The following is a 24,269-nucleotide window of genomic DNA, read 5'->3' on the forward strand; positions in this document are numbered from 1 at the left end:
CCACCAACAGAATGTAATAATGAAAGACTGAACGGTTCCCCTAAAAATCAAGAACAAAGAAAGAGTACCTCCTTTACCACATCAATTTAACATTGTACTTGAGGTCCTAATCAGAGCACATAGGCACTTAATTAATTAACTAATTAATGGTTCACAGATCAAAAAGAAGTGAAACTATTCACAGATGTCACGATTTGGGGCTCAGAAAGCTACTGGAACTAATAAGCGAATTTAGCAAAATCACAGAATACAAGGTCAGTATAAAAAACCAACTATTTCTATATACTAAAAATAAGCTATTAGAAGATGAAATTTCAAAATATATACTATTTGTTCTAGCATCCAAAAAACATGAAATACATAGGAATAAATTTAACAAGCTATGTGCCAAACTTGTACACTAAAATCTATAAAACATTGCAGAGCACAATCTTTAAACAACTGGAAAGATCATAAAATGTTCATAGTTTGGACTCAAAATTGTGATGTCATTTTCTCCCTAAATTGAACTATGCATTCAACAAAGTCCCAATAAAAATCCCAGAAAGTTTTTTTGTAGAAACTGGCAAGCTGATTCTAAAATTCATTTGAAAATGCAAAAAAAAATCTAGAATAGCCAAAACATTTTTGAAATAGAAGAACGGAGTTGGAGAGCTCCCCTACCTGATTTCAAGATATACCATAACGCTACAGTAATCAGTACTGAAGTGTTGGCACTAGGGCAGACAGATCGATGGGACAGAAAAAAACTCCAGAAATAGACCAATATGTACATGCTTAATTCATTCTCAACAAGAGTGCCAAGGTATTTCAATAGACAAAGGGTAGTCTTTTACAAAAATGGTGCTGGAGTAACTGGGGATCCACTTGAAAGAAAAAAAGAAATGAACCTCGACCCTTACCTAACACCACACACACAAATTACCTTCAAATGGATCACAGATGTAAAAGTAAAAGTCCAAACTACAAGATTTCTAGAAGAAAATTTAGGAGAAAACTTTCGTGACCTTGGGTTAAGCAAAGATTTCTTCGAATACCAAAGCCATGCGCCATAAAAGGAAAAAATTTATTGGACTTCATCAAATTTTAAAATGTCTGCTCTTCAAAAGATGCCATTTTAAGAAATGAAAAGACAAGCCATAGGCAGGAATAAAAAAACCTTTGTAATGCATATACATGACCCAACACAGGTATCCAAAGTGTATAAAGAACCCCTACAATTCAGTAACAATAACCTAAAATAGACCAATTTTTAAATGGACAAAATATTTAAACAGGTATTTTGCAAAAGGAGATACACAAGTGACCAGTAAACACTTGAAAAGATGCTCAACATCACTTGTCATCAAACAAATACAAATAAACAGACGTCACTATATACATCCGCTAGAATGGCTAAAATTAAGAAGACTGACAATGCCAAGTGTTGATGATGAATGGCCACTGGAATTTTCATACATTGCTGGTAGAAATGCAAAATGGTACAGGAATTCGGAAAATAGTTTTACAGTTTCATATAAAGTTTAATATATGCTTACAAAATGATCCAGCAATTCCACTCCTAGGTATTTACCAAAGAAGAACTAAAACATATATCCATGTGAACAAAGACTTGCTCTCTAATGTTAATGGCATTTTTATTCATAATATATGTCTAAAACTAAAAACTACCCAAATATCCATCAAAGGGTGTATGAGTCAGAGACGTATCACAAGGAATTGGCTCATGCAGTTATGAGGGCTAGCTACAGGTCTGAAACCTGCAGCGCAGGTCATCAGGTAAAGCAAACTGGAAGGTCTCTGGCAGGAACTGAAGCTGCAGTCCACAGGCAGAACTTTTTCAGGGAAACCTCAGTTCTGCTCCTAAGGCCTTTCAGCTGATTGGATCAAGCCCACCTGTATTACTGAGAGTAATCTTTATATAAAGACAGCTGATTATTGGTGTTAATCACCTCTCCAAAGTGCCTTCACAGCCACATCTTCATTAGTGTTTCATTGAGTAAGTGGGTATGATAGCCTAGTCAAGTTGACACATAAAACTGACCAGCAGGTGACTGGGTATACAAATTGTGGAATACTACTCAACAATAAACAGAACAAACTACTGATAGAAGTAACGGTATGGATAAATAAGCCTCCAACACATTTTGTTCAACAAAAGAGGGCAGACGAAAAGACCCTGTAGGATTCTACTTATTTGAAATTCTAGAACAGTCAATAATGATCCACAGTGTCAGAATAGGTAAGTGCTTGCCTGGTGCCAATTAGACATTAGGGTGAGGATTCTGACTGCAAAGGGAAACAAGAAAACTTGGGAGAGTGATGGAAATTATAACTGGACTGTGGTGGGGGCTACCCAGCTATATACATTTGTCAAAATTCATCAAAATTATGCACTTTTTAAAAGATTTTATTTATAAGTAATCTCTACACCCAATGTGGGGCTTGAAACTACAACCCTGAGGTCAAGAATCACTTGCTCCACTGACTGAGCCAGCCAGGCACCCCAAATTATACACTTTAAACGAGTGCATTTATGTACATAAATTATTTCTCAGTAAAGTTGATGTGTTAAAAAGGGGGGGGGGGGGAGCTGATTCCTGCACAGCAGAAGCTCCAATCAAGGTTCCAGAGAGATATGTCAGTTCCTATAGCACTATTTTTGGAAAAGACTATCTTTTCCCTATTGAATTACCTTGGTACTTTTGTTGAAAAGCATTGAACCTTATATGTAGGTGAGAAGTTTCCTGGATGGGAGTGGAGGATAAAAATGCAATCAGATCAACTATACTTCATGAAAGAGAGAAAGAAAAAGAAAGAAAGAAAAGAAAGAGAGAAAGAGAAAGAAAGAGAGAAGGAGGGAGAGGAGAGGAGGGGAGAAAGGGCAGGAGAAGGAGAGGGGAGGAGGAAGGGGAGGGGAAGGAGAGGGGAAGGAAGGAGAGAAGAAGGGAGGGAGGGAAAGAAAAGAATTTAATCAGAGAGATCCCTAGTTATTTCTGACTTCAGAGATGTCACATGAGCGAGACAGAAGGGGATGTGGTCACTGGAAAGCCTCCTCCTCTTCACTACCCCTACCCCACCGAAACAAACATTTAAGAGCTGCCCTGTGCCCTATGAACGGCTGTTTGTTCAATGACTGGTCCTCATAAAGTGTGTCCCACGGTGTATTCCTCACCAGCTGCCACAGCAGCCTCTCTGGTGACCAAACTCATTCCCACCCCTTCTTGGCCATGGGAGAAATCATCCTTCTGGAAACAGGGCTCTTCTCTGGGGACCCTAACCCTGAGGGACCGGCCCTCCTGGCCTTGGAAAGGGCCCGCACCTAGAGGGTAGGGAAAGGGCAGGAAGGACGGCGACGAGCAGGAAAAGCCTTAAAGCGGCTTCCCATGGGGTGGCGAGGCAAGTCTAAGCTCGGCCGTCTCACCCAGTAGGCCTTGGTGAAGCCCCAGTGGTCCTGAAGGTGCTGCTCACGGCCTGGTCCCGGACCAGCGGCAAGCAACTTCACCTGGGAACCTGTTAGAAATGCAAATGACCTTGGCCCCACCCAGCCTTCCACCGCCCCGCGCCGCGGAGATGGGACCCGGCCCTGCGCTTTAACAAGCCGTCCAGGTGCGCCGAGGCAGGGAGAGGAGGAAGGAATGGCAGAGCGGAATGGAGAAAGAAGGGCCTCTCCTTTAAGGCTGAGTCGACGCCCCCGTGCTGCCCCTTCGCGAGCCCCCTAACAGGCTGCAGTGGGCGGCGGCGCTCAGGTGGGGCTGGGAGGAGGCGGGAGCGCGGGAGGCGGTGGCGGGCGGGCGAGAGGGCCCGGCCCAGGGGAGGGACAGCCGGGACCACGACGGCACCGACGGGGCTCCCAGAGCACCCGAAGGGCCCGCCGGGGCGGCTCCCATTCCCGCTCCAGCCCGGGCGACCTAAGCGTCGAGCGCCCCGCTCCGCTGGCCCCGGGACTGCGCCGCTGTACCCGCGGGGGCTTGGACTCGGGGCGGCGGGGCGGGATGCGGGTGGCCGCGCTGGGCGCCGGGCGGGCGCGGGCGGCGGGCCCGGCCTCGGCTCACTGCGGGCGCCCGTTCCGCACAGCCGCGGGGACCCCGGCTCCCGCGCCCCGCGGCATGAACCTCAGCAGCACGAGCAGCGCGGCCGAGAAGGCGCCCAGGGCCACGCTCTGGGGTGAGTGAGGGCCCGGCGGCTCCCGAGACCGGGGGCGGGGGGGGAGCCCCTCCCCTGAGCCGGCCCGGCCCCCTCGCTCCTCTCCCTTCGCAGGCTGTGAGCTAAACCAAGAGAAACGGACTTGGACGGTCAAAGCCCAGAAGGAGGGGAAGCAGGACTGTAAGCTGTTGCTCAGTACGGTGGGTGCCTCCCCGCCGGAAGGGTGGTCGGATGCAGCCGGGAGGGACTTGGCCAGCTGCGGAGGGCCAGGGGCCACTCTCTGGTCCCAGAAGGTGGAACAGGGTTTCCCTCCGGTGACGAGGTGGCCTGTCTCCAACCGCTCTCAGATTTGCTTGGGGGACAAAGCCAAAGAAGAGATGAACCTCGTGGAAATCCTGCCCCCAGCCAGCCAAGAAGACAAGAAGACCAAGCCCATCACCATCGCCTCGCTTCAGGCGTCTGTGCTACCCATGGTGAGCCTTTCCCCGCAGGCTTAGGGAGACTGCCTGCCCTGGGGCGCTAGGAGGCCTTGCTCAGGCTTCACCCCCTGGGTGGGGATGGACAGACACCAAGGGGGGATACAGTCGTTCTGCAGTAGGGCAGTCCTGCCTGAGAAGCCGTATAGCCCATGACTGAGAGCCCTGGATTTCGGAGGCAGAGAGCCCTATTTCCATCCCAGCCCATCCTTTACGAGCTGTGTGACCTTGGGCAAGTTAACCGCTTTTCAAAATCACGTTTTTAAACCTTTTGATGCTGGTGACAGGACACCGTTGATGACTTCCATACTGATTGTGTATCCAGAAATTCTTTTTCTAATTATCTTGAGTTCTTTATGCAAATCATCGTTGTTAATGGCAGTTTTGTGTCTTTTTTAATCCAACTACACGGTCTCGGACCTCCAGTATAATATTAAGTAAGATTATAACGGTAAATGTCCTTGTTTCATTCTTGATATATATGTATATTTTTATAGATTTATTTATTTGAGAGAGAGAGAGAGAGCAAATGTGCATCAGCTTGGTGGAGAGGGAGGTAGTCTTAAGCAGATTCCATGCTGAGCGCAGAGCTGAATCTCCTGACCCTGAGATCTTGACCTGAGCTGAAACCAAGAGTCGGCCGCTTCCCTGACTGAGCCACCCAGGAGTCACTATATGTATATTTTTAAAGGAATGCTTCTAATGTTTCTCCATTAAGTATGACATGTTTGGTAGACACCCTTTTTCAGGTCAAGGAAGTCCCCATCTAGTCCTGCTCTCCTTTTTAAAACTGGGATTTCTTCATTTAATCATAAATGGTTAGCAAATGCTTTTCTATTCAGATAATCATAGGTTCTTTCTTTAACCTGTTAATGTGGTAAGTTATATTAATAGAATACTATTCCGTCAACTTTGCATTCCTAAAATAAACATTATTTGATCATACTATAAATTTCTAGATTTGCTTCGCTAATATATTAAAACTTTTTTAAAAAAACTTATATACTCATAAGTGAGGTTGACCCATAAACTCCTTATCTTATTTGGGTGTCAAGGCATACTGGCCTCATGAACAGGGGGATGGAGTGTTCTCTCCTTCTATGTGGTGGAACAGTGAAGGTAAGACCAATATCATCTGTCCCTGAAGACCTGGGAGGCCCATCTGTAAAACTGTCCTTAAACTTTTTTTTCCCTCTATCTATGAGATCTCCCTAGATCTCATTCATTGGCCAGGGTTTTAAAGACCATTTATACAAATGAAGACTCTGATATTTATTTCTGTAAACCCACTCTCTCTTTCTCTCTTGCTCCAGATCCTCTGTCCAGCTCAATGTATTTGATACCTAAGAGATAACCCATACTTGACAAATCCAAATCCAAACTCTTGATTTTTATCAATAATCTCTTCCCCCACCCCCAAACCTGATCCTCTCCCAGGATATAATTACTCTTCCAGTTAATCAGGACAAAAACCTCCTTCTCAAACACTGTGTATCACCAGCAATTCCTGTTGGCTCTACCTTCAAACATACACCAACCAGTCTGACCACCTTTCAGCACCTCCCTACTATACCCTGGTCCAGGTGACCATTACCTCTTGTTCAGTTTTATTGCAGGGCCTCCTACCTGGTCTACCTACCCTTTACCCTTGGTTTCTTATAGTCTATTCCAGGGTTCAACATACTGCAGAATTAAACCCAGCCCACTGCCTGTTTTTGTAAATAAAGTATTATTGAAACACAGCCACACGCCTTCATTTATGTATTATTCATGCCTATTTTCACTTGGTAACAGCAGAACTGAGTAGTCTCCGCAGAGACCATATGGTTCACAAGCCTAAAATATTTACCGAATATCTACAGAAAACTTTTCCCCAACTCCTGATCTATTCTATGCACAGCTGCCAGAAGGATCCTTTTAAATTTTTTTTTAATATGTATTTAAGTAATCTCTACATCCAATGTGGGACTCAAACTAACAACCCCGAGATCAAGAGTTGCATGCTCTTCTGACTGAGCCAGCCAGGCGCCCCCAGAAGGATCCTTTTAAACAAAAGTCAGACCACATTGCTTCTCTACTAGAACACCTAGGTCAGTGGCTTTCCATTTCACTTCGAATGAAATCCAGGATCCTTTATGTTCTGGCCTGCAGAAACCTCTCTTAATCTCAACCTTTGCTACTCTCCCCTCCCTAACCCTGCTCAAACCACACTGGCTTTCTTGACTGTACCTTGAAAATTCCAAACATACCCCTTTCTAGGAGTCTTGCATTTAATGTTTCTGTGAGAAGGACACACTTGCCCCCAACTTCAATTCAACCTTTGCTCATATGTCCTCTCACTGAAGAAGTCTTCCCTGACCACAAACAGCACCCCCTCTTCCTACCCTTCAATAATCACTTTTTCCCCCATGGGACCCATCACTGGCTCAGTCTTCATTTGTGCTTTGTCTTTCTCCCCAGCCAGGATCTAAGCCTCAAGAGAGCAAGGACTCTGCCTGTTTCGTTTACTGCCTTCACCATAATGCCTATAGAATAGTGCCAGGTATATTGTGGAAACTCGGCATATAGTGAATGAGTGAGTAAGGAAGTGAACAAACTAGGTGGGACTGGTTTGATTTTAAACTATTGTCATTTATTTAGTAGTTTTGGGTCTCAGTGTTTCCATTTCTTTGAGTCGTTTTTTTATATCTGCTTTATTGAAATATAGTTTATATGCAATAAGATTCACAGTGTTGGAGCGCCTCTGTGGTACAGTCCTTAAGCGTCTGCCTTCGGCTCAGGTCATGATCCCAGAGTCCTGGGATCGAGCCCCACATCAGGCTCCCTGCTCAGCGGGAAGCCTGCTTCTTCCTCTCCCACTCCCCCTGCTTGTGTTCCCTCTCTTGCTGTCTCTCTGTCAAATAAATAAATAAAAATCTTTAAAATATATATATATAAAATATATAAATATATAAACACTTATATATAAAATATATTTATATATTTATGTATGTATAGATATAAATATATAAAATATATTTATAAATTTATATATTACTTATCTATTATAATATAAATAAAGTCTTTAAAATATATTTATTTATTTCAAGTATTTTCTCCTAGTACATGGCTTGCTTTTTCATAATAGTTTTTTTGAAGAGCACAAGTTTTTAATTTTTACAAAGTCCAATTTGACTTTTTTTCTCTTTTTTTTTTAAATATTTTATTTATCTGTTAGAGAGAGAGAGAGCATGAGCAGCGGGGAGGGGCAGACGGAGAGGCAGTCTCCCCACTGAGCAGGGAACCTGATGCTGGGCTCAATCCCAGGACCCTGACTGAGATCATGACCTGAGCCAAAGGCAGCTGTTTAACCGACTGAGCCACCCAGGCGCCCCTGACATTTTTTTTCTCTTATGGTTCATTTTTTTAGTGTCCTGAGAAATCATTGCCTAAACTGAGGTCACAAATGTTCTCTTCTAAGTTTACTTCTTGGAGTGCTATTGTTTTAGCTCTGACATTTAAGTCGATGATCCATTTCAAGATAATTTTTTTGCATGGTATAAAGTAAGGACAGTGAAACATTTTTTTCCAAGTTTCTATCCAGTGCTCTAGCACCACATTTTTTTTTAAAAAACCATCCTTTCACTATATTTGTATTTGTTAGCATCTTTCCATAAATCAATTGCCCATATATGTATGCAGATATTTCTGTATTGTTTCATTGATTTTTTACCTTTACTTTCATAACAGTGATTTGATTATTATAGTTTTATAGTGAATCTTAAAATTAGTGTGATTCTTCCAACTTTGTTGGTCTTTTCCAAAAGTGTATTGGCAAATTCTAGGTCCTGAGCATTTCCATAGGAATTTCAAAATAGGCTTTCTTTAAAAATCAGTATTTTGGGATTTTGATGGAGGTTGTATTGAGTCTAGAGACTGCTTTGAGGGGAATTGGCATCTTAACAATTGTGAGTCATTAGTAATTGAACATATGTTTCTCTATTTGTTTAAGTCTTTCACTTTTCACTCTAACATATGTCTTTAACTTAACTTTAACTTTTCCTACTAATATTTTATAGTTTTCAGGGAACTGGTCATATACATGCTTTGTAAAATCTACCCCAACATACTGCATGATTTTGGGTGCTATTGAAAATGGTATTAATGTATTTATTGAAAGATAATTCATGTACCATAAACTTTGCCTATTAAGGTAAAATCAGATGGTTTTTGGTAAATGAAAGGTGATGTAACCATCACAATCTAAGTTTAGAACATTCTCATCACCCCAAAAAGTAACTCCATACCTACTAGCAGTCACTCCCCATCCCCCAGACCTGCAGCACTAGGCAACTGTTAATCTATTTTCTGTCCCTCCAGATTGGCCTGTTCTGGGCAGTTTATATAAATCATAAAACGTGTGGTCTTTTGTGACTGCTTCTTTCACGTAGCATAATGTTTTTAAGGTTCATCGGTGTTATAGCATATAACAGTACTTTTTTTAATTGCCAAATGATATCCATTGTATGGACAATACCCCATTTCAGTTATCCACTCAGCAGTTTATGGAATTTGTTTTATTTCTACTTATTACGAATGCTATTGTGAACATTCATGTACAAATTTTTGTATGAGCACGTGTTTTCATTTCTCTCGAGCATATACCTGGGGGTGTAATTGCCAGGTCATATGGGAGCTTGACATATATAACATTTTGAGGAACTGCCAAATTGTTTCCTAAAGTAGTCACACCATTTTACAATCCCACCAACAGTGTGTGAGGATTCCCATTTTCCGACATCTTTCAATGCTTGTTATTGTCTGTAATTTTGATTACTCATTTTATTGGGTGTGAACTGGCAGTTCAGTGTGGTTCTTTTTTTTAAGGTTTTATTTATTTATTTATTTATTTATTTGAGAGAGAGAGAGAGCAGGGGAAGGAGCAGAGGGAGAGGGACAAGCAGACTCCACACTGAGCATGGAGCCCAACATGGGGCTTGATCCCAGGACCCCAAAATCATAACCTGAGCTGAAATTAAGAGTCAAAGGATGCTTGACCTACTGAGCCACCCAGGTGCCCCCAATGTGGTTTTGATTTGCTTTACCTAATGACTTACGATGTTGAGCCTCTCTTCGTGTTTTTATTGGTCATTTGTATATATTTTCTGGAGCATTGTCTATTCAGGTTGTTCACTCATTTTTTAAAATTGCACTTGAGTTTGATATTTTAATATTTGTCTCCTTTAAATCGTGTGAGTTTTTATCTACTCCGCATACAAGCCCCTTACCAGATGACTTGCAAATATTTTCCCCCCTTTTCTGAGTTGTCTTCTCACTTTCCTGATGCTGTCATTTGCAGCACAAAAGTGTTTACTTTTGATGTAGTCCAGTTTATGTTTCATCTTGTTGCTTATCCTTCTAATGTTGAATCTAAGAAACTGTCACCTAATCCAAGGTCATGAAAATTTGCTCCAATGTTTTCTTCTAGGAGGTTTATAGTTTTAGTTCTTATAGTTAAGTCTCTGATCCATTTTGGGTTCATCTTTTTTTTTTTTAAGGATTTTATTTATTTATTTGAGAGAGAGAATGAGAGACAGCACGAGAAGGAAGAGGGTCAGAGGGAGAAGCAGACTCCCCGCCGAGCAGGGAGCCCGAAGCGGGACTCGATCCAGGGACTCCAGGATCATGACCTGAGCCGAAGGCAGTCGCTCAACCAACTGAGCCACCCACGCGCCCAAGTTCATTTTTGTATACAGTATAAAGTATGCAAATGGTGAGGCACCTGGGTGGCTCAGTTGAGTGTCCACTCCTGGTTTCAGCTCAGGTCATGATCTCACATTCATGGGATCAAGCCTGCATCCGGCTCTAGGCTCAGTGTGGAGTCTGCTTCATATTCTCAGATCCTCCCCCTCTGCCCCTCCGTGCTCGAACTTGCTCCTGCGTGCACTCTTGTGCTCTCTCTCAAATAAATAAATAAAATCTTTAAAAAAAATGTTTTTAAAAATAAAACAAAATAAAATCTCTAAAAAGAGAAAAAGAAAGAGGGGCCCCTGGGTGACTCAGTTAAGCATCTGCTTTCCACTCAGGTCATGATCTCGGGGTCCCAGGATCAAGCCCTATGAGGGCTTCCTGCTCCACAGGGAGTCTCCTTCTCCTTCTCCCTCTCTCTCTGCCTGCCACACCCCCTGCTTGTGCCCGCCCACCCTCTCGCTAGCTCTCACTGTCAAATAAATAAAATCTTAACAAAAAAAAAAAAAAAAGAAAGCAAAAGTATGCAAATGGTATTTTTAAATGTCATTTTATTGCTGTTCAGTAGTAGTATAGTTATGTAATTGTTTTTGTATTATCTGACCTTGCTAAACTTGCATATTAAGTCCTAGCACCTTTTTGTTGATTCCTTAGAATTTGTTATGGATTTATTCATGTTATCTATGAATAAAGTAGTTTAACTTCCTTCATTTCTTTTTCTTGCCGGCCTTCACTGATGAGGACCTCAAATATAATGCCGAATAAAAGTAGTAACAGCAGGTCTGTCCTTGCTTTTTTCCAGTCTTCTACTGTTAAGACAGATGAAGGACTTTTGTAGATGTCCAAATGAGGGTGAAGATGTTCCCTTCTAATTTCCTGAGATATTTTGTCATGAATGGTTGTTGAGTTTTGTCCAAGAATTCTTTTCTGCATCTGTTGAGGTTATTTTTTCCTTTATCCTGTTACGTGGCAAATTACATTTATTGATTTTTCAAATTTTATTTCTTTTAATGTTTTTAAATTTTAGGGTATGCTCCATGCCTAACATGAGGCTCGAACTCACACCCCCGAGATCAAGAGTGGCATGAGCCAGCAATACATAAAAGGACAATACATCATAATCGAATGGGACTTATCCCAAGAATGTACAGTTTTATATATTGCTGCATTTGCTAATATTTTATTAAGGATATTCATGTTGGGGTGCCTAGCTGGCTCATGCCACTCTTGATCTCAGGGTTGTGATTTGAGCCCCATGTTGGGTATAGAGATTGCTTAAAATCTTTAAAAAAAAAAAAAAAGATATTTGTGTCTATATTTATGAGCAACATTGGACTGCTGTTTTCTTGACATTTCTTGTTTCTGTCTCGTTTTAGCATTAGGACAATGCTGGCCTCATAAAATGAATAGGAAGATACTCTTTTCTGTTTTCTGAAACAGTTCATGTAACTTTGGTATTTTTTTCTTAAATGTTTTGGTAGAACTCAAGTGTGAAGCAATCTGGTTAACTACAACTTAAATTTCTTTAATAGATTTAGGACAATTTGGGTTGTTTTTTCTTAAGAGAGCTTTATGTCTTTCAAGGAATTTTTCCATTTTGTTCAAGTTGTCAAATTCATTGGCATAGAGTTGTCCATAATATTCCCTTCCTTTTCTGTAAACTCTGTAGTAAACACTATTCTTTTGTTCCTGATAATGGTAATTTGTGTCTTCTCTCCCATTTCCTTGTACAGTCTAGTAACAGGTTTAATATTTTTATCCATCTTTTCAGGAACCCACTTTTGGTCTCAACTTTTCTCTATTGTTTACCCACTTTTGTGTTTTATTGATCTCTGTTCTTTATTTCCTTTCTTATGTCTATTTGGATTTTAATTTGCTCTTTTTCTAGTTTTTTAAAGCAGAATCTTACTTTTTTTTTTAGACCTTTGGTCTTTTTCTGATACAAACATTTCATGCTATGATTTTCTTCTAAGCACCTTTCTGACTTCATCCCACAAATGTTGATAAGTACAGTTTTCATCTTCATTCCATTTAAATTATTTTATAGTTTTCTTTAGTCCCTGGGGTATTTAGAAATATGTATGTTTTTCTAAGATTCTCGCATTGATTTCTAAATCTGTCTCATTGTGGTCTGAGAAAATACTCTATATAATTTCAGTCCTGTGTTCTGACTTTTGTGACCCATAATATGGTCTAGTTTGGTGAATATTTCCTTAATGCTCAAAGAATGTGTGTTCTATGGTTGGATGTGTTGTTTTATTACTGTCAATTATATCAAGTTGGTTGGTAATTTTGTTGGAGTCTTCTGTATCCTTATTCATTTTCTGCTACTTGATATGTTACTGAGAAAGGACTGTTGAAGACTTCAACAATAATTATGCTTTTGCCTATTTCTCCTATCAATTATCAGTTTTTACTTCATGTATTTTGAAATTATTTTATTAGGCACATATACTTCTAGGATTACTATATCTTCTTGGTTAATTGATCCCTTTATTATGAAATGTCCCTCTTTATCTGGGGTAAATATTCTGAAGTCTACTTGGTCTGATTAATTTAGAACATCTAGCTCCCTTTTGATTAGTGTTTATGTGCTATATTTTTCCTATTTTTTTTATTTTGTCATTTTACTTGTAACTTCTATCTCTCTCTATAAAGTAGGTTCCCTTTAGATACCGTATAATTGAGTCTTCCTTATTTAGCCAATCTGGTCATCCCTGCCTTTTAATTAGAGTATTTGGATTGTTAATATTTAAAATAATTACCAACAAGGTTGGATTTTAACCTATTGTCTTGCTATTGGCTTTCCTATTTGTCCTATCTGTGTTCCTTTCTTTTTTTTCTGGCCGCCTTTTGGGTTAGCTAAGTGGTCTTTATGATTACATTTTCATCTCCACTATTGGTTTCTTAGATATACCTCATCTCTATTATTTTTTTAGTGGTTGCTCTAGAATTTATAGATGCATCTTTTTTTTTTTTAAGATTTTATTTATTTATTTAATTGACAGAGAGAGAGAGAGAGAGAGAGACAGGGAACACAAGCAGGGGGAGTGGGAGAGAGAGAAGCAGGCTTCCCGCGGAGCAGGGAGCCTGATGTGGGGCTCGATCCCAGGACTCTGGGATCATGACCTGAGCCGAAGGCAGTCACTTAACCAACTGATCCACCCAGGTGCCCCTATAGATGCATCTTTAAATTACAACAGTCTATATTCAAATAATATTATACCACTTCATGAATGATATGAGAATCTTGCTACAGTATACTTCATTTCCCATTTCCCATCCTTTGTGCTATTCTTGTAATAACTTTTATTTCCACATATGCTATAAATCCCACACTACATTGTTAATACTTTATTCACTACCCTGAGATCAAGACCTGAGCTGAGATCAAGAGTCAGATGCTTAACCGACTGAGCCACCCAGGCATCCCTTAAGTTTTTATTATTTTAGTAACCTCTACACCCAACATGGGGCTTGAACTCACAACCCCAAGATCAAAAGTTGTACACTCTTCCAATTGAACCAGCCAGGCACCCTAGACAATCTATATTTTAAAGAGATTAGAAATTAGAATAAAACGTTATGTTTACCATTTCTGGTCCTCTTCATTCCTTTGTGTAGAACTCTAGGTTGACTTTTTTGCCTTCAACACTTAATAACATTGCTCCATTGACCTTCTAGCTTGCATAATTTGGAGAAATCTAGTATCCTTGTCTTCAATCCTCTTTATGCAATGTCTTTTTTTTCCCTCTGGCTGCATTAAGATTTTATCCTTATCACTGGATTTGAACAATTTATAAAATGCCTTGAGGTTCATTGAACTTCTTAAATCTGTGGTTTCATTGTTTTCATCAAATTTAGAAATTTTGGGGCGCCTGGGTGGCTGAGTTGTTAAGTGTCTGCCTTCGGCTCAGGTCGTGATCCCAGGGTCCTGGGATCAAGCCCCGCGTTGGCTCCCTCCTCAGCAGGGAGCCTGCTTCTCCCACTCCCCCTGCTTGTCTTCTCTCTCGCGCTGTGTCTCTCTCTGTCAAATAAATAAATAAAATCTTAAAAAAAAAATTTAGAAATTTTTTGGCCATTATTCTGCAAATATTTTTTTCTGCTCCCCACTTCTCTCTTGGGGAGTCCAATTACAAGTTTATTAATTGTGTTCAAACCTACCTATTTTGTCTCCCTGATCTATCAATTACCAAAATGATTTGTGTTAAAATTACCAATTATGATTGTGGATTTTCAGTGGATTCCTCTTAAAATTTTATTATTTGCTTTATATATGTTTATTTTTCAATTAAAATTTTTAGATAATTGTAGATTTACATATAGCTATAAGAAATAATACAGAGAGATCCCTATATATTTGCCCAGTTTTCCCCAAGTAACATTTTGCAAAACTGTAATATAACATTGAAATGAGGATATTGACATTGATACAATCGAGCCATCTTGTTCAATACAACTTCATCACCTAAGTTCATATATTTAGCACCAATGGGGCAGGGAGACAACAGGGATCCTTCAAAATACCCTTTTATAACCACACCCACCTCCCTTCTGCCTCCTGTTCTATCCCTAACCTCTGTCAACCACCAACCTATTCTCCATTTCTAAAATTTTGTTCTAGAAATAGTATCATACATATGTAACTTTTTTGGAACAGGTTTTTTTTTTTCCCCTCAGCATAATCTCCTGGAGTTTCATCCAAAATGTTTTGTGTATTCTTTTTATTGCTGAGCAGTATTCCATGGTCTCACTGTACCACAGTTCAACCACTCAGCTGTGGAAACACTGAGCTGATTCCACTTTGGGGCTGCTATGAACATTTGTGTAAAAAATTTTATGTAAGTATAACTTTTCCTTTCTCTGGGATAAATTCCCAAGAGTACAATTGCTGGGTCATATGGTGGTTTCCTGCTTACTTTATTAAAATGCCAAAGTGTTTTCTTTTTCTTTTTCTTTTTCTTTTTCTTTTTTTTTTTTTTAAAGATTTTATTTATTTATTCATGAGAGATAGAGAGAGAGGCAGAGGCAGAGGAAGAAGCAGGCTCCCTGCGGAGCAGGGAGCCTGATGCGGGACTCGATCCCAGGACCCTGGGATCATGACCTGAGCTGAAGGCAGACGCTTAACCGACTGAGCCACCCAGGCATCCTGCCAAAGTGTTTTCTAAAGTGGCTGTGCCGTTTACATTTTTACCAGTAATGCATGGGTGATGCCTTCTTCTGCATCCTCACCAACATTTAATGTTGTCACTATTTCTGTTTTTAGCCATTCTAAAATGTGTGTCTCAATATCTCCTAGTGCTTTTAAGTTGCATTTCCCTAATGGTGAATGACGCTAAACGTCTCGTCATGTGTCTGTTTGCCATCTGTGTATTCAGTAAAATGTCTGTTCGTGTCTTTTGCCCATTTTTAACTTGGATTGTTTTGTTACTGTTGGGTTTTGCTAATTCTCTATAGATTCTAGACACTAGTCCTTTGTCAAGCCTATGGTTTGCAAATATTTCCTCCCCAGTCTGTGAGTTGTTTTTTTTATCCCTTTCCAATGAACTTTTTTGGAATAAAAATGTTTAATTTTGATGAGGCCCATCTTACCAGTTTTCCTTTTATGACTTTTACTGTTAAGTCTAAGAACTCTTTGCCTGCTCCAAGGTCACAAAGACTTTCTGTGTTTTTTTGTCCAAAAGTCTTATAGTTTCACGTTTTGCATTTAAGTCCACAATCTGTGTAGAGGTAACTGTGGTAGAAGTTGTGGGGTTTAGGTCAAGCTTCATCTCTTTGCCTCTGGACGTGCAGTTGCTCCAGCACATTCATTGAACAAGCTGTCCTCCTCCCTTTAACCAATCGTGCACCTTCGTCAATAATCAGTCACACATGTCTGTGTGGGTCTATTTCTAGGTCTTCTGTTTTATTGATCTTTGTGTCTCTCCTTCCAATACCACACAGTGTTGATACTGTAGCTATAGTCTATGCATGTTTAGACTGTGTTGTTGGTGCATATGATTTACAGAATTATCTTCCTGGTAAACCAACATAAGTTTTTCATCCCTAAAAATGCTTATTGAATTCAAGCTTACATCATCTGCTATTAATTTGTTTTCCAGTTTTCTCTTAATATCCATTTTCCTTTATTCTTTAGTAATGGAATTCATGACTTTTAGCTGGCCACAGGCTACTGAGAATAAGGCAAGGCCATGAAGTTCTGGCCAATGGAATGTAAGCAGAAGTGGTAAAGTGTCCTTAAAGAGAGATCATGTGACCATTTTTATCCCTTCCTCCATCCTGCTAGCTGGAATATGGATGTGATGGCTAGAATGTGAGCAGCCATCCTGGACCAGAAGGTGGAAGCCATATATTAAAGATGGCGGAGTAACACAATAGGAAGAGCCTGCATCCCTGATGCTTGAAGAGCAGTATACCCACAGCTGACTGCTTATATCCAGATTGAGTTTATGTGACAAAGAAACAAGCTTCTGTGTTGTATAAGCCACTGGCATTGAGTTTTCTGCTGCTTGTTAGCAAACCTAATCCTAACAAATACAACTAGCTTCATTTTTGTTTTAAATAGTTATGTTTGCAGTAACAGAGACCCAACTACAGGGACTCAAACACATTCAAGATTCATTTCTGTCTTGAATAGAAGACATCCAGAGATAGGCAGTACAAGGCTGGTAAGATGGCTCGATGGTCACCAAAGACCTGGGCTTCTCTTCTCTTTCTTCTCTCCTTGGTTCAAAACTTCCATCCTCAAGATCATCTTATAGTCCAAGAAGACTGCTGCAGCTCCACCTCTCACTTCTGCATTTAGGGTAATAGACGAGAAGAAACAGGGGGAGACCAAAGGGGCTTTTCTCAGTTCTCTGTCTACCTCTTAAGGAGTCTTCACACAAGCACCACCCACGAAATTCTGCTTACAACTCATTGGTCCGGAAATTAGTAACATGATCACAGCCAACTACACAGGAAACTGAGGAATACAGTCTTTGGTGGGTACAGTATTTGAATAGTATCAGAACACTGCTATGATGGAAAAAGGGAAGAATGGATATTGCAGTAGCCTTGAGAAGCCTCTGCCACACCTGCTGGGTATGCTTCCATATCTTTTCTTCAACATTTCTATGTGCTTATGTTTTAGGCATGTATCTTACAAGCAGTAAATAGCTATGTTTTATGTTCATCTATCTGACCAATATAGTCTGTTTATGTTTACTGTGATGCTAATATACTTGGATTTATTTGTAATATGTACTTTGTGATTTTATATTCCTTGCTTTTTCATGTTTTGTTTTTCTTTTTTCTCCTTTTTCTGTCTTTTATTAGATTAAGGTTTCTTTTCCCCTTTTCTATTGGGTTGGAAGCTGTTGAATCTCATTCTGATTTTTATTAGTTCTTAATTTTTTAACAATCATGCATGATTAGTCTAAAATTAATATTTTATTCCTCCCCCCAAACAATCAAGGAAGATTTTCTATTTACCCTCTTCTTTTTTTTTTTTTTTAAGATTTTTTTATTTATTTATTGAGAGAGAGAGAGAGAATGATAGAGAGCATGAGGTGGGGAGGGTCAGAGGGAGAAGCAGACTCCCTGCTGAGCAGGGAGCCCGACGTGGGACTCGATCCCAGGACTCCAGGATCATGACCCAAGCCGAAGGCAGTCGCTTAACCAACCGAGCCACCCAGGCGCCCTATTTACCCTCTTCTTAACTTACCTGTTATCATGCGGTGTCTTAGCTTCAGCTTGTTTTAAACCCACTCAATACTAGTCAATACTAGTATGATTTTGCTTTCCAGTAATGCTTGCTTGGATTCTTCTTTGTTGACCAAGTTGGTTGCTCACCACTGCTGCTTGTACCCACTTCTTCCTTTACCATGTAATTGTCCTCTTTTTTAAAAAAATTTCTTTAAATTCAGTTTAGTTCACATATAGTGTGGCCTTAGTTTCAGGGGTAGAATTTAGTGATTCATCAGTTGCATAGAACACCCAGTGCTCATCACATCACGTGCCCTCCTTAAGGCCCATCACCCAGTTACTGCATATGCCCCCACGCCCGTTCCCTCCAGCAATCCTCGGTTTCCTGGAGTTAAGAGTCTCTTAGGGTTTGCCTCCCTCTCTGTTTTATCTCATTTTTCCTTCCCTTCCCCTTTGTTCATGTTTTGTTTCTCAAGTTCCACATATGCGTGAAATCATAAGGTATTTGTCTTCCTCTGACGGACTTACTTCACTTAGCATAACACCCTCTAGTTCCATCCACGTTGTTGCAAATGGCAAGATTTCATGCCTTTTGATGGCTGAGTAATATTCGTGTGTGTGTGTGTGTGTGTATACCACCTCTTCTTTTTGTTTTGTTTTTTTAATTTAAATTCAATTAATTAACTATATTATTTGTTTCAGGGGTACGGGTCTGTGATTCATCAGTCTTACACGACACCCAGTGCTCATTACAACACATACCCTCCCCACTGTCCATCACCCAGTTACCCCATCCCCCCACCCCTCTCCCCTCCAGCAACGCTCAGTTTGTTTCCTAAGATTGTGGGTCTCTTATGGTTTGTCTCCCTCTCTATACCACCTCTTCTTTATCCATTCATCTGTCAATGGACATATGGGCTCCTTCCATATTTTGGCAATTGTGGACATTGCTGCTATAAACATTGGGGTGCATGTACTCCTTCAGATCACTATGTTTGTATCCTTTGGATAAATACCTAGTAGTGCAATTGCTGGGTCGTAGGGTACCTCCATACTGTTTTTAAGGAATAGGAGGAAACTCCATGCTATTTTCCAGAGTGGCTGCACCAGTAATTGTCATCTTTTTGACACCTCATTGAGTAGGTCTGGGAGTAGTGAACTTACTTGGGCTTTGCCTGGAAATATCTTTATTTTACCCTCATTCCTTCATGATAGTTTGGCTGTGTATAATTCTACATAGAGAGGTAGTTTCCCTCAAAATTTTGAAGATGTCATTCTATTCTTCTGGTTTTTGACGTTGCTGTCAAAACCTTCAGTCTGTCTGGTTATTGTTCCTTTTTTGGAAATCTGTCTTTCCTCTTTGGTTTATTTTAAGATAACCTCTTTGTTTTTGCTAGCCACCATTTCACTATGGGATGTTCAGGTGTACATTTATTTTTATTCATCTGTTCAGAACTTAGGTTTCCTGGATGTGAGGATCTGTGTCCTTGATGGTTTCTAGAAGCTCTTGGTTATCACTTGGCATATTGACTCCATTGCTCCCAGTCCCTTATTGTGATGAGATGCATGTTGGATCTGCTCATTCTGTCCTCCATACCTCCCAGCTTCTCTTTCATATTTTGTTCATCTGTCTCTCTGTGCTGAGTACCGGGCAGTTTCTTCACAGTATGATTCCAGTTTCCTGATCCTTGTTTTAGCTGGCTTATTCTGCTTTTTAACTCTTTGTTCAGTCTAGAAGCTGCATTTGGTTCTTTTTATTTCTCCTAATACCTGTTCTTACAGTTCCTACTTTTGTTTATTTGATTTTCATCAATCTAATTTCACAATTGTTTAGATTATTCTTTTATCTCAGGTTCTTGCTTGTGCTGGTCTGTGGTCATTTTGTTTCCTTCTGCTCACTCTAGCAGGATTGTGTCTTGTATGTTTTTTGTGATTTTTAGATGAGGAGCTGTCTTCAGGGTCTTGTTTTTTTCTCTGAAAGAATTCCATGTGAAAAAAATTGACAGTATCCCAAGAGAACAGTTTTGTGTTTGTGTCTGCCATTTGCCCAGGAATGTCACCAGTCTGGGATTTTATACAAGTTTCTGGACTTGGCAGTACTCACCAAGTGAATTCAAACTTTGTGTGGGTGAGAGGTACAGCCATGGGTTTTTGGGTTCTCACAGGAGACTTATTTATCCCCCTTGCATTTCCTTCCTTCAGTAGTGGGGGGAGGGGGAGTTCCTAGTAGGTGGGTTTGGAATTCTGCAGTCCCCTAGCCTCTCCCTGACCCTGGAGCTTTTTACTGAGGTGCAACCCTTAGAGGGTCCTAGCCTCCATTCAGCGGGCTCCGTGACAGTGTTCCTCTTTTGAACCCAGGCCCTGTCTCCTGTCCCCTGTCCATGAGTGTGTGTTAAAACCTAAGGCCACGGGATGCCTGGGTGGCTCAGTTGGTTAAGCATCTGCCTTGGGCTCAGGTCATGATCCCAGGGTCCTGGGATCAAGTCCCGCATCGGGCTCCTTGTTCAGTGGGGACCCTGCTTCTCCCTCTGCCTGGCTCGCTCGCTCTCTCTCTCTCTCTCTGGCAAATAAATAAATAAGATCTTAAACTCAAGGCCAGAGCTGTTTTCAGGCACATCTCCCCCTCAGCTGCTTATGGCACCTGCGCTTGCCACGCTGTCCCTTCGTTTCTGGTGCATGGGACCTCTTCTGTGTTACTATTCAGCCATGCAATGAAAACATTGGAATATATTGTATCCAGCATTTCTGGGTGTTGATGGCTGCAGAGTTTCAGTTTTCGCTTATCTCCTTCCTCTCTGAGCCCAAAACTCTAAATTAATCTCCCTACGCCTCAGTTCTCTCCTCTGTAAAGTCAAGGCACCTCCATCATGGGATTGTCATGAGGGGTTCGATGAATAAAGTCGGTAAAATGCTTAGCATAGGGCCTGGCACACGGTAGGCAGTCAATAAATGGGAGTATCATCATTGATACTCCAGAAAATTTGGAAAGTTTGGAGAAGTATAAGGAAAGGAAATATCTTACTGTCCACTGAAAATTATGGGTCACACTTAAGAGAAGTCTAACTTTATTCATATGTATATCCACACACTACTGGTACTGTACATACCACTTTGCGTCTGCTTTTCTCATTTGACTCATATCTTATTCGAGTGGGCCGCCATAACAAAATACCATAGAGTGAGGGGCATTTATTTTGTCACAGTTCTGAACGTCTGAGACCAGGGTGCCAGCAAGGTCGGATATGGGGAGGGACCCTCTTCCTGGCTTACAGATGGCCGCTTGCTCTCTCCGTCCTCACACGGCAGAGAGACAGAGCGAAGCCTCTGGCCTCCTTTACAAGGGCACTCATCCCATCATGAGGGCCCAGCTCCCATGACCTCATCTAATCCTAATTGCCTCTCAAAGGCCCCACCTCCAGATAGCCTCACACTGGAGGTTAGGGCTTCACATAAGAATTTGGGGGATACAGTTCAGTCGGTGGCAATCACACTTCTCTACTGAACAGCTGCCCCTCAGCTTGGAAGCCTGTCTGGGATCTTTAACAAGAGCGGGGTTATCAGATTCACATTCTTCTCCGACAGAATCCACCTCAACAGGAAGGGGCTGATGACACAGTGAGGCCCAGAGAACCTGAAGTGTGTGTAGGTGGGGTTTGGGGAATCAATTCTGAGTGTTTCTGCCAGAGAGCAGCCCCCAGGCAGCCTCCAGGGGTGAGTGAGCCCATCTTCTCTGCTCCTGCCCCTGCATCCCTCCCCCTGCAGGTCGTCCTGATGGGACTGGAGCTTTCTCCTCCAGTCACTTTCCAGCTCCGGGCTGGCTCTGGACCTGTGTTCCTCAGTGGCCAGGAACTTTACGGTAAGTCGGAGCTTGGACCTGGGGAAGGTCTCAGAGTGCAGTGCCTAGCACAGGGCCAAAGGGGGAACCGGCACTCCAAAGCTGGAGGGATTCTTGAGTTATTAGCGAAAGTCCCCAAAGGCAACATGATTGCCAGTAGTCTGGACTGGAAGTCCTCCTTTACCTCCCTGCCTCTGTGGGCCTCAGTCCCCTTGCCTCTAACACCAGGGTGGGGGTATACTTGGTTTCATCTCCAAAGAGCAGTTGGGAGGAATAAACGGGATATTCAGGAAAAAGCAGTTTGCGGGGTGCCTCGTACTACCCGCACGGAGAATGTTAGCTGCTGTGAGGCGCGTCGCTGGAGGGGCAGTACGGACCCCAGCAAGCCGCTGTGCTGCGGACTCTCTGCCTAGCCTCCTCTGTGCGGTTGTCCCTCTTTCATCAGGGCACTGTCCTACCCCAAGACGCTGGCAGGCTCTACTTCCCTTAGGATGAGGTCTGCACTCCTTAGCTGCTCCCTTCGCTGGCACCCTCCGCCCACCCTCCCCTCCTCTGACTCCTTCCCAGCCAGAGCCACAGCGGGCCACTTCCCCTGCCCTCCCCCGCCACCCCGGCTCTCCGGGGTTCCGGACCCCTCACCCCACCCGAGCCTCCACTTTGTCAGAGAGGCCAGAAAGGGTCTAGAGGAGGTGGCAGGTGCTGGCTTCCCCAGGGCAGCTCTGACGGCAAGACGCATGGCAGGACGGGAGCCAGGCAGAGACCCAGAGCTCTGCGGCCCTGCCCCCTTCCATGCACCGCAGACACTGCAGACCCGTCCTGGGAGGAAGAGGAGGAGGAGGAGGAGGAGGAAGAAGGTGACAGCAGTGAGGTTGACGACGACGACGACGACGACGTAGATGTGTCCCTAGAGGAGGAGACCCCTCTTAAACAAGTCAAGAGGCTGGCGTCCCAGAAGCAGACAAGCATTGCCAAGGTGAGGGCAGGGACCCCCAGAGGCTCCTCAAAAGCCTGGGCCAGGCCTGCCGCATGCTGGGTGCCTGAGTGTGCCAAAGCCTGGGCAGGGCCCTAACCCGCCCCATACCGCTTGTGTTTGGTTCCCAGAAAAAAAAGGTGGAAAAGGAAGAGGAGGCCGTGAGGTAACTCTTTCCCTCTATTAACTCGGCCGCGATCTTGTAGCGGGGGTATGTGGGGCTAGGAAGGGCCTGGCATGTGTGCACACGGGTAGGAGCCTACTGCCACAGCCTCTGGGGAAAGCATTAAGGTATTCTTACCTTTTGACCTAATTCCACTTACGGCAATTCCTTCCAAAGGATCCCATCCAAAATATGGGTAAAATGATAGGCACTGAGATACGCATTATTCAAGTAATAGTAAAAAATGGAAGCATTCCAAATGTTGACCAATGTAGTATTTGATTAAGCCATGTCACATTTTCCCAATGGAATGTGACCTATGAAGAATATAGCATCCTGGAAAATGTTTATTGAATTTTTAAAAAACAGGATATTAAGTCATTTTCATGTTATTTCACATGTTTTTAGAAGAAAACAAAGCAAAAAGCCCTGAAAGGAAACACACCAAAATGCTAATACTGGTGGGGAAATAAAGAAAATAAGTAATTTAATCTCTATTTGCTATATATTGTGCAACATAGTTAAACATTACTTTTATAATGAAAAAGACCCATTTGTGATAAAGAAAGCAGATGGAAGCCTGAGAAGAAAAAACATCTTGTTTAAAATAAGAGTCAGAGTGGTTCCCGGTAGGGGACAGGTGGAGAGGTGAATTCGGCAGCTTCCAATTCTCCAGGTCATAGCCCCCTGCTTTCAGTGTGGGCACTAAGAGGGTCTGGGCTACTGGTGTCAGGCTGAGCACGCTCTTCTTCCCACCCACATCCCCTCTCCTTGCCCCACCCCACCCAACTCCAGACCCAGGCTTAAAGAAAAGAGTCCTGTGAAAAAGGTGAGTACCAGAAGAAGGGGCTGGTCCTGCGGGGGGGGGGGGGCGGGGGACGGACAGAGGGAGGGAGTGGGACACTGGCGCCCTCCCTTCTCTCCATAGGCCAAACCCACACTCAAACCTAAAAAGCCCGGATTCAAGAAATGAGGAGCCAGGAGTGGCCTGGCTGCAGGGACTGCGGGAGAGCCAGCTAGAGCACATGCGGGGTGGCCTTCCTCGGCGCGTTCCCCAGGTTCCCCCCACCCAGCCTCTCTCCACCTGAGTCTGAATGGGCTGGAGCTGTTGGGGGCGACACAAGAGGCCCTCACCCCCAACTCTCGAGTTTCAGCAGGACCTGGAGGGAAAAGCTCCAACCTCGGGGCCACAATAAAGTTTGCTTTGTCAGGACCTTGTTTCTGCCATCTGTTCCCAGGGGCCGGCCTTCTTGCTGGCTGCAGTGA

At 42.4% G+C, this 24,269-nt stretch overlaps 1 protein-coding gene across 1 annotated transcript; it reads left to right on the plus strand.

Moving 5' to 3' along the window:
* Window positions 1-4,109: 4,109 nt before the first annotated feature.
* On the plus strand, window positions 4,110-24,029 carry NPM2 (nucleophosmin/nucleoplasmin 2). Its single transcript, XM_035023144.1, has 8 exons — window positions 4,110-4,167; window positions 4,261-4,346; window positions 4,494-4,619; window positions 21,798-21,891; window positions 22,671-22,843; window positions 22,972-23,006; window positions 23,799-23,832; window positions 23,932-24,029. The coding sequence occupies exons 1-8, from the start codon at window positions 4,110-4,112 to the stop codon at window positions 23,974-23,976; spliced, it is 651 nt and encodes a 216-aa protein (XP_034879035.1). The 3' UTR covers window positions 23,977-24,029.
* Window positions 24,030-24,269: the final 240 nt, after the last annotated feature.

The sequence above is a fragment of the Mirounga leonina genome, unplaced genomic scaffold (genome assembly GCF_011800145.1).
Source record: "Mirounga leonina isolate KUSES-001 unplaced genomic scaffold, KU_Mleo_1.0 Mir_176, whole genome shotgun sequence".
NCBI classification, from domain to species: Eukaryota; Metazoa; Chordata; class Mammalia; order Carnivora; family Phocidae; genus Mirounga; species Mirounga leonina.

Coding starts and splice junctions, on each gene's coding strand:
- NPM2 (XM_035023144.1), top strand. CDS start 4,110: ATGAACCTCAGCAGCACGAGCAGCGCGGCCGAGAAGGCGCCCAGGGCC. Junction 4,168..4,260: donor GCCCAGGGCCACGCTCTGGG/GTGAGTGAGGGC, acceptor CTCCCTTCGCAG/GCTGTGAGCTAAACCAAGAG. Junction 22,844..22,971: donor AGCAGACAAGCATTGCCAAG/GTGAGGGCAGGG, acceptor TTTGGTTCCCAG/AAAAAAAAGGTGGAAAAGGA.